This window comes from Salminus brasiliensis, chromosome 14, assembly GCF_030463535.1.
Source record: "Salminus brasiliensis chromosome 14, fSalBra1.hap2, whole genome shotgun sequence".
Lineage (NCBI taxonomy): Eukaryota > Metazoa > Chordata > Actinopteri > Characiformes > Bryconidae > Salminus > Salminus brasiliensis.
Window position 1 is genome coordinate 12,829,861 of NC_132891.1, and position 10,247 is coordinate 12,840,107.

At 44.8% G+C, this 10,247-nt stretch overlaps 1 protein-coding gene across 2 annotated transcripts; it reads right to left on the bottom strand.

The window, feature by feature from the left end:
• Window positions 1-55: 55 nt before the first annotated feature.
• Window positions 56-9,123, bottom strand: adnpb (activity-dependent neuroprotector homeobox b). Of its 2 annotated transcripts, none has more exons than XM_072697239.1 (4): window positions 8,923-9,123; window positions 4,819-4,935; window positions 4,108-4,200; window positions 56-3,999 (listed from the first exon to the last, which is right to left on the bottom strand). In XM_072697239.1, exons 2-4 carry the CDS (start codon window positions 4,924-4,926, stop codon window positions 1,144-1,146), a joined length of 3,057 nt encoding a protein of 1,018 aa, XP_072553340.1. In that variant the 5' UTR covers window positions 4,927-4,935; window positions 8,923-9,123; the 3' UTR covers window positions 56-1,143. The 2 variants fall into 2 exon arrangements, with proteins under 2 accessions (XP_072553340.1, XP_072553339.1); XM_072697238.1 differs by lacking the exon at window positions 8,923-9,123 and adding an exon at window positions 8,311-8,907.
• Window positions 9,124-10,247: the final 1,124 nt, after the last annotated feature.

A 10,247-nucleotide genomic window follows, 5' to 3' on the forward strand; every position in this document is an offset into this window, starting at 1 on the left:
ATAAGTAATCTTGACACGTGCCACTATAACGAGGGAAGCTGCTGGAACCACTATGAGAAGCACAATACAGCACTTTATTATTCCGAAAGTCTTTAAGTGACAAATAAACAAACAAAAACAAAAACATACAAACAGAAATCTCAGGTCACAAATTAAAACGTACAGACACAACAAAGTCAGGTTGATGGTGAACGCTCTCTGTGCACCACAGTCAGTAGCAAAAGTCCATTCATGGAAGAAAACAACAAAAAGTTCACCTACTGAAGTGAAGCCAGAAAGAAAGTCCTGTTCAGGAGAGGCTGAACCGAACACAATTAGACTACAAAGCACAGCGCCACAGCAATCAGTCAAACTGACTCTTCGCTCTGACCTCGGAACTGGCATGGTGTCAGGGGACTCTACTCTACAGTGGAACGAAAGGTAGGTCATGGCAAACGTAAAAAAAAGAAAAGAAAAAAAAAAAGGAATACTTCAATTATAAACAGTACAAATAAAAGCAAGAGATAATGTTAATATTAATTTGCATTTGATATATATAGATATTTTACTTAGCAAAATGCTATAGTTTGTTAAAAAATAACCAGGAATAGCCACCAAAAGTCACATCCATTAAGTGAACCAATGTAGAACATATGACCATCTAACGTAAGCACAAAATGAATAGCAAATCTCTGAATACACCTACACCAACATCTCCTTAGACATATCTAAAAGACTGTACAAATATACACTAACTATTCTATATGATTACATGAAGTTCAAGAATACCTGTAATCCTAATGAACACTCATTCTGCCACACAGCAGTGGCTAAACAAACATTAAGTACTTATGTGAATCCCTCAACGAAACAAACTGAAGGCAAAAGATATTCTACGGTTTGGTGCATTTTCAGTGTTTTTTTTCCCCCTCCACTGTGAGGAAAAGTCGTTTCTTACCCCTCAGTTCAGTAATCTTAGTTAGCAGTCATTTTCACATATCAAAAGTCGAATTTTATGCCCTTGAAAATGGCTTCAGGAAGTTTGGGAAAGCATATCCCACTGCTGCCTTCGAACAAAGTCCAGAAGTTCAAGTGAGGCAGCGTTGTTGGTGTCTGGCAAATGTAACAAATGAAGTGTCCGTTTTCCACAACTGTACGTAAAAATTAGACCTGTTGCTCACCAAGGTACGTTCCTGATTCTGATTGTCCGAGCTTGGCCATGATGCCTGCCTGACCCTCTTCTGTGGGTCTTCCACTTTGATGTAGGCTGTCCATTGACCCGTAACCATTTTCACCATTGAGGGTGTCCTCTGGTTCAGAGTCACTTACACCCTCTTCTCTTTTTATTTCTGCTCCACTAGCCAGTTCGTTGTTCACCTTGTTGTCCATTTTGTGCTGTACAGCCTCGCCATTCTCATCTTCACTGTCTGAGTCCAGAGAGATGGGCTCGGAATTGAGAAGCCCCTGAGGTTTTATGATCATTTTCAGTGACTCATTGCAGTTGTTCCCTAGGCTGGCCTTTTGACCATTTGACTGGGGGGAAGCTTTGGCGTCAGACCTAGCCATTCCCGGTTGCGCCTCACCATTAGCAGTAGTTCTTTCCTGAAACTGTCTCATTGCACTGGCAGATCTACCTATGACATCCTTAGACGTCCGGCCTTCTTGCGGCTGACTGTGGGCTTCAAAATGCCACTTAGAATCAAAGTCCATTGCATGCTTCAACCGTGTAACATCGTGCATTTTGAAGCCAAGCAAAACATTAAGCTTTTGTGTTTCACAGTCACGGACACACTTTCTTCTACGGTTTGCAAAATGGCTTGAAATGTCCGACTTCCACAGCCATAGACTGGATGCCAGCTTTTCCACTTCCCTGCGTGTCGGGTATGGCTGCCGATTGAAATACTGGTTGAGGAAGGCCTTGCGAGCCTCATATGACTCATCCTCATGGCCTTTTGGATCCAAAGCCAATACAACAGGCTCTTCTTTTGGCTCAATTGTGGCAGACGGGTGAGCCTGGTCCCCCAGCCCAAATTTCCGTTTCTTTGGGTCAGTATCTTCATCGTGATGAAATCCAGCCCTTTTCAAGGAAGCTCCCTGAGCCTTCACTACTCTAGTTGCAGGAGCAGGCCTGCTATCCTGGCCGTTCTGAGTCTTTCCCACACCACGGCAATGTACAAGATGCAAAGTGATAGTGGATGCAGTCATGTTGCTGGTGTACACACCAAGGCAATGAATACACTTGTAGGTGAGCTTTTTCTCCACCGGATGTACCGTTTGGATCACTTGATGTCTCTCTCTTAAGTGATGCGCAAGGGCGTCAGATATAGGGCCTTTTAGAATGGAGAAGCAAAGTGGGCAAAGTGTTTTACCCACATCCCTCTTATAGGGAACTGCTGTCTGTGGTGCACTTTTAGTACGTATGCCCTCTGGAGACTCCGTATGTATCTTTGGAACATGTGAGGTGGCAGGCTTGTTTGCTTGCGGTAAGGGTGAAGCATTGTTTTGGGCATGGAATGCCACGGACTCTTCGGGAGCATCCCGCATGTTGTAAGTAGTGACAATCAACTGGACATTCTTGGGGTTGCCCTGCTGAAGTGTGAGATCAAATGTCAGTGGGGAATCAGTGCGTACCCCCACAGACTCATTAGGATGTGACGCACGCATGTGTGCCACCATCTTCTCAACGTCATTGAAAGTAGCCCTGCAGTGTGGACACGAGAGACCATGGATTAGCATATGGTTGAGAAGTGTGTCGCTTGGCAGGTAGCGGTTGCAGTACAAACATTTACTGGTGAAATTGTGGATCTTCATGATGTAGTTGGCCACGGCAGGGACCTTTTCCGCTTTATGTTCTTTCTCAAAATGTGAACTATACACGTTTTCTGGAAACAGCTCATTGCAGATGGTGCAGATCTTCCACTTCTGGGTGTAAGATGTACCCAGAACAGATGCTCCTTTCTTGGGAGGGCCAGCTGATACATTAGCAGCAGCTGCCTGGACTCGTGAGGTCAGTGGAGGAATCTTCAAAATTGCAGATGTTGAGGCCGCAACTGAGCTGCGTAGATGGCTAGCAGAAAGGTGAGATCTGGCTGCTTGAGACTGTGCACTGCCTGGCAAGGTAATCCGCACTTGTTGTCCCCCAATGGACACTGCCTGGGTGGTCCCTGCCTTCAAACCCACTGTACCTGGTTTTAAGTGAACACCTGACAGGACCCCAGAGGAGTTCAAACTCCCTTTGGGAATGACAATGCGACTCAACTGCTGAGCAGACAATGGTCGCACTCCAGGAGTCACCAGGGAGCCCTTTGGTGTAACACCAATGACATTCTTCTCTCCTTGGGCTTTAGGAGACACCATAATAACAGGCTTGGCACGAGGTACCACCACATTAGTATGTCCAATCATGGCAGTAACCTGGTAACCGATGCGTTCATGGTCTTCAATGACATGCTGCACCAGTGCCTCATAGGTACGTGGCACAAAAAGACAGCGCTTACAGTGAATGGCTGTGCTACTACTGTTGCCAGCACCCGCAGTGCTATTACTATCTGTAGTGTTCCCTGCGCCTGCGTCAGAACCGGCTGCCGATCCATTAGGTGTCGTCGTCTTCTCCCCAGGCTTGACCATGTATGGAGCAGCAACATGTTGGAAGTGTTCTCGGTAGATGTGCTTTCGCACCACATTGTACAGTGGGTCCCTATAAGTGCATTTCTTACAGTAGTACACAGCCTGCTCTACACTTTCTCGAACCTTATCCAGACGAACGCCATCTTTCAAACCAGCTGCTGTCCCCTGGAGTCCACCAGTACTCTGGCGCGCCACATTGTTGGGCATGTGAAAGAGTCTGATGTGTGTCTCCAGGGTCTTCTTGTTCCCATTGTAAGTGCAATATGGGCAGTTAAGGAGGATACGATTCTCAAAATCCTCACTGTGGACATTACGAAAGTGACTCTTGTACGCAGAAAAAAACTTGGAGGAAAATGGGCAGCCTGAACAACAGAATGGCTTTGACCGGTAGTCCTAAAAACAGAAAAGTCAAAAACAATCAGTAAATAAAAAGATAACAAATTAAAATAATAAACGTTTAATTTTCTCCACCAGCATACAGAACAAAACAGCTATACTCACTTGTGTTTTGGTAAGTGAGGGATCCCACATGCAGACATCATCCCATGTGGTGTTCTTGATGTAGAACTCATTGGGCACAAAGTCTTTATAGTCCTGCAAGGGGAAAAGGAGAAAAGTAATACATGGATGTCATTATAATTAGATCGATTAGAAATAGGGAAATAATAAATATTCTGTGGAAACAGAATAATAGGATGTATCACAGAGTATCGAAAATCATGATGACAAATTAGCAACTGCTTATGGTATTAATTAGATGCAAGTTACTATTAGCAAAGTATGTGCCAATTTTAAAATTCTTTTGATTCCTTATGATTGTAAAGGGCATTTATATTTGCTTTTCAGATATAGGACCAGGCCCTAAATCAGCGGTAGGTGAGTTTCTACAGATAGTTTTGACTGGATAACGGTAATGGCTTTTAAACAGACCCTGGCATGTTTCAATACCTTTATAAGTAGAATGCTGGTGCGGTTACTTTTAATAGTTTAAATGATATGTCCTTCATGAATATTTATTTTACATATGGTTTGAACATATCAGTTAGCCATCATGGGGGCATGCATGTAAGTATTTGGTTGCTTATGACTAGTCCATCTCCACAAGCTCATGAATTCCTATTAGGTTATAAGGTTCATTTTTCCACTTATAACACTGTTGTTGTTGTTAAAATTGCACCATTACATTAATTAGCCCAAAACAACAATACGTACATCAATGTGTTCCTTGCAAAACTCCAAGCCAATGTCCCCAAGTACTTTCTTCACGTTTTTCCTGGCTTTCCTTAAACTGCCAAGATTGTTGACTGGGAGCTGGAACATACTGCCCACCTAAAGAAGCAAAAAGCACAGGTGAGAAAAAACAACAAAGATAAACATGATGTTTTAAAGCTCTGCAAACTTAATCATGAAGACATCATATCTTGACTGTGTCCCTGTGTCCCCTATAGCAGACATATCAGTTAGTATTGCAACCCATGTTCATTGCTGAGCCATAACAGGCATGCAAGTCAACAAAACTGTGCTGACTTTTAATAAAACTCCATGTGCAGTTTATCAGATGCAAATGTGAAAACTGTGGGGTATATTTACAAATGTAACTTTCATTCTGTAAACTACAACAAAGGTATGTGAAAACTTGCAATCTGAACCTCCACAGAAACAGTCACTACAACCTATTTCACTTCTTTGATAAGTTTATCGCCCTATGATTGAACACCTTTGACTAAAAACTGAAATCCTCAAAGCAACAGTTACTACTTACGGTTCTTATTATCAGTACTCATAATTCATTTAATTACATTTTTTACTAGAAAAAAAATCTATTTAGTAACATTTTTTTAAATTTGCATTTTACATACTGCAACATGTTAAGTGTTTAACACACTTGAAGTTACCCAGGTAAATTTTAATCCTGGTAGAAGAACTTAAAATTGAGAAATGTTAAATGGCAGAAAGGTGGGGGACAATTTAGCATGAACTGATTAGCATAAACAGTGCCTACACACTAGAGGCCAATGCATCAAACACAACTTGCAGCATCTATACAAACATTTCAACTTGTGCTCCACAATGAAGAATGATAATCACCAAAAGCTGTATGAGCTCCTTTTTAATTCAGAGCAGGGGGACACCACTATTGGGCCATCTTCTGTGACTTTGGGAAATGATAGGTTTTGGCTAATCACATCAGTAAATGCACGCACCAATCTTGGACAGATATTTTACATGGATAAAAGAATTAAACATCCACCAGCAAGAACTGACTGCAATCAAATCCTAGCTACAATACAAATTCTAGTGCCTGCACTGGTGCTTGGTATGTCCTTAAGAGTTATTTGGGACAAAACTGGTATCTGTGTAAATACAACGTCACAGAAAAGATCAAAGTTGTGGAATCTCTAGTTCGCTCCGGAAACATCTTACAGGACACCCACTGAAAAAGACATGCCTGTTTCCTAATGAAGCATCATCTGCAACTGGGTATTTCCATTTTAACTTCCTGACAGTCATACCCTAGTTCTAAAGTTACAACTACAAATGAACCTAAATCATCCCAAAAATGTCAAAAAGCCACCTAAGCTACATGGAAGTACTGGAGAATTGAATCAGTCTTTATACAGTACTGTACAGTACAAGTATCATTTCCAAATTGAGGTAAGAAAGATGGAGCCTCAGCTTTAATTAGAGCATCTGTACACCCATCTGCAACACTATTACTTCTGCCTAATCGGGTGGCCTTTCACAAAAAGAGAATGTAGCATATTCTAAACACAACACACCAAAGATCAACACAGGCCAAAGTCCACAGGCTCAACTGACCCCTTAACTGAAAAGCAGAGATGGGTCCCAGCCTCTCCACTGACAAGCACCTCTGTGCTCCCCTCTTCAACAAACAGCAGCCACTGAATCAGTGCACTGACTGGTAGCTCAGCTCTGTGTCTGGCAGAGAAGCCTTCCTCCCCACACCAGCTTTCACCCATCCAGAGTAGATGGCGCTAGAGAACAGCTCTGCCTCTTATATAAGCTTCTCCATACTCCGCCTGCCCTTTTTCCATTTGCTTTTTTTTTTTTGTGCAGCATCCTGAACTGCAATCCTGGAATGGCGCCTCCTATTGAAGCAGCAGCAGCGGTGGCACCGTGCAAATGTCTGCAGTGGTCCGTTTTGGGTGGGGGTTATTTTCAGCTTGCCCGGCAAGCTTATTGTAGGCAGCCATGAATATTCATACAATGGTGGTTCAGGCAGGGCAGAAACATTAAAGAGGGGACAAAATTACTCAGTGTTACAGAAAGGACTAGAAAAGCCCCTTCTGACTAGATCTTCTGGATCTTACTGGTCACTTCTGGATGGCAGGTAACTTGCTTTTTTAACGAAACATGTACAATACAAATAAACATAGAAAGAAAAGTGAGGAAGGGAGAAAGGATGCAGATACATCATTAGGCATGTATGCATATTTACAATGCTGTGTACAATGCAATGTTTTAAGCGAAATCTGACCAAAAATGAACTAAGCTTTGAACCCCTTGCATGCACCATAACAGGTCGACTAACAGCTAAAGATAAACAGCCCTTTAAAACAGTGTGTGTGGATCATGACCCACATCATGAGCCACTTTTGATGCCTCTGAAAACTAAGCACATCTCAAAGTGTGAACTGAAAGCCTTAGACTAATCTAAAGGTGCCTGGGGACCAGTGTGATCGCCTAGTTTGCAGTTACACGTCTCAGTTTAAGGTCAATCAAGGGTGCAATTAGCAGAGCGCACTGAAAGTTTCAAATGACATCTATTAGTGCATCTGACCCCGACCGAGTTTGACAGAGGGAGTGTCACACAATTATCAACACCTAACGTTAGCCCAGTGGCTGGTTTGATGGCATCAACCGAGGAGGGCAGCTTGCTAAGGCGTAGCTAGACTTTAGACTTTAGGCTTTTGAGAAGTTATTAAAGAGCTAGTGCAGCAGCTCAAGTTGGCCCTTATCATTAAGAGGACGGCGCTGCACTAAACCACCACTAGCCTGGTGCCTGGTAATGGGTAGCTAGCTAACTTGTTAATGCTCTGTTCAGGAGGGAGGTTACCTGCTCCTTCTGCTTCTGTCGGTTAGCTATTACGACCACAGATCCCTATTCTGACCCTCTTCCAGCAAAGTGAGAACCAAGGTATCCAGAAATCAAGTGACTGGCTAACCTTAACAGCATCAGGGCTCCTCCTTGTTACAGAGCAGCAATAGGTTTGGATGGATCACCATCTCCAACCGGCTAACGTTAGCCTACCGTACCTAGCCAGCCAGGGAGCGAGCTAGCTAGCGAGCTAGCTAACTAGCTACAGAGTGGTCCTGTACCCGGTCCCCGTCTCATGTCCACAGAAGTGCGAGCTAAGACGACTCGTGCGCGTAATTGTAGCATTGTTTGTTTGTCTGAGTAGATAAAACTATACTTCATTAGCGTTTTAACTAAGCAGAAGGCCGAAACGGCTTGTTGTTAGCCAGCCTGCTATTAACTACTGTCAGTCAGCGGCTATGTAGTGACTGATGCTCCAGCGAGCAAGCTAAGCGCATTAGCCTGCGTTTGATTGCCCAAATTCCGTTAATTTAGCGAGTCGAGTCTCGCGTTAGCGCCGGGCTGCCTGAACCAGTTGGCTTGCTGGCTAACTGCCCTGAACACGAGCTCAGCACCGCTGCAGGCGGCCGACGGACACACTTCACCTGGCTGTGAACCGGGTTCCCGTTGAGGTAGCAATGATGTCTCCTCGCACCGCACAACTGCCGAGAGACAAAGCCGAGGGAGCCCAGCGGCGGGATCACTTTCCCCCCTCCTCTGGCTCTCACGGGGCAGCCTGCGCTGAGCGATGATCCCGAAGGCGGACACACCACGCCGAAAGAGGGAGCTCCACTCCTGTCGCTGTCCGACCCCGGAGCTGTCTGCCTCTGCTCGCTTGGCTGCCGGGGGATGTGCTGCACCTCATCTAGCTTTGGCTTTACTTAAAGAGCGAGGGGGGGAAATTTGACGAGAGAGGCCGAGAGAAAGAGAAGCAGAGGGCTTGGTCCCCCCACGAAAGCCTAGGATAGCAAAATCTAAATGGTGATATAATTGAGAGCAATTAGCTGACTCGCTCTATTAGCTCTAACAATGCATCCCTATCCATAACATGTTCTGTCCAAAATGGCGTGTGAAAAAGGGCGGAAGTGACATGTGCGTTTGATTATAATAAAAAAATCTTTGTGCCGACAGAGAGAGTCGTTGAGTCGGGACGTTAGTGGTGAGAGGAGTCGTTCACTCACACGTCTACCTGTTCACGAGTGCCCTCTTTAGCTTACCTGGAATTCACAGTGGCTCCCAAAAAAAGCCGGTTGTCTTCGCTCGGAGTTTTTTCTTTTTTCTTTTAACGTTCCGGGAATTGGTGTAAACAACCCCCAGATGCAGTAACGCGCAAAATATCCATAGGGGGCGCCATCCTCCCCGACGTGATTGGACAGAGCCGTATGCGTCAATTCTGCATCTGGTATCTACCCCCGCAGAGAGTCGGATGTATACAGTGCCTGAGTACTTACCCAGCGTGGAGTACTATCAGTTCAGGTGGTGGCGCTGTACTGCTTTTGTGCACAACTCACCGGGACTACTTCTGTGCATGAGTGTGCTGGGGTATCAGGCAGAGGGATCCTGGAATGAGCCCCCCTCACAGCTTGTACCTTCACCAAATTGAGCCAGTTCCTGCAGGTAGACTTTCCCTAAACAGTCAATGAATGGTAATGTGTTAATGGAAGTTTCTGAGTTAAACAGGACACCCTCCACCCAAAACACCAGGGGCAAAATGCTTATCCTGGTGGAAGTGTTCTGGTAGCAGTAGACCATGTTAAAGAACAAGGAATTTGGGCGTCCCCCTCAGCCTCTGGGTTTAAATGGCCAGTTTTCTTAATGAATGTGTAATAAAACCCTTATGACACATTGATAGACTGGAATAGGATTAAATGTCACTGCCTAAGGTGCGTATTGATCCTGTTCATCATTCTGCACTTTGATATTTGAGATTGCTTACCCAGCAGTTCCTTGGTTTTCATCTACAGATTCACACCTCGTGCTGGTGGCCCATTGGGAGGTATAGGGAGCATAGCGGAGGCAAAGTGCAGTGTGTCCATGGCAAGTCATTTTTAAAGTTTTAACCAGTGAAAAACACACGTCTGGAAGAAGGCAAGTCTTTCTATGAGGTCCTGCATGTTCCTGGTCATTCACAAGTGAAACTACTGTTACTACTGTTGTGTAACTACTGGCTTAATGAAAAGGATAAAGGATAAAGGTGCACGTATTCGTCACTGTACAGCGTGGACTGTACAGCGAAATGTGTCCTCCGCATTTAACCCATCTGGTAGTGAACACACACACATGTGTTAGGGGCAGTGAGTACACACACACACCCAGAGCGGTGGGCAGCCAACTCCAGCGCCCGGGGAGCAGAGAGGGTAAAGGGCCTTGCTCAAGGGCCCAACAGTGGCAGCTTGCCGAGCCCGGGAATCGAACCCACAACCCTGTTATCGATATCCCGGCGCTCTAACCGCTGAGCCACCACTGCCCCACAACATTGTGTAGAAATGTGTAGAAGTTCTAAACTGTGTTTGTGGGAACAGATTTGAGAGACACAGGAAGG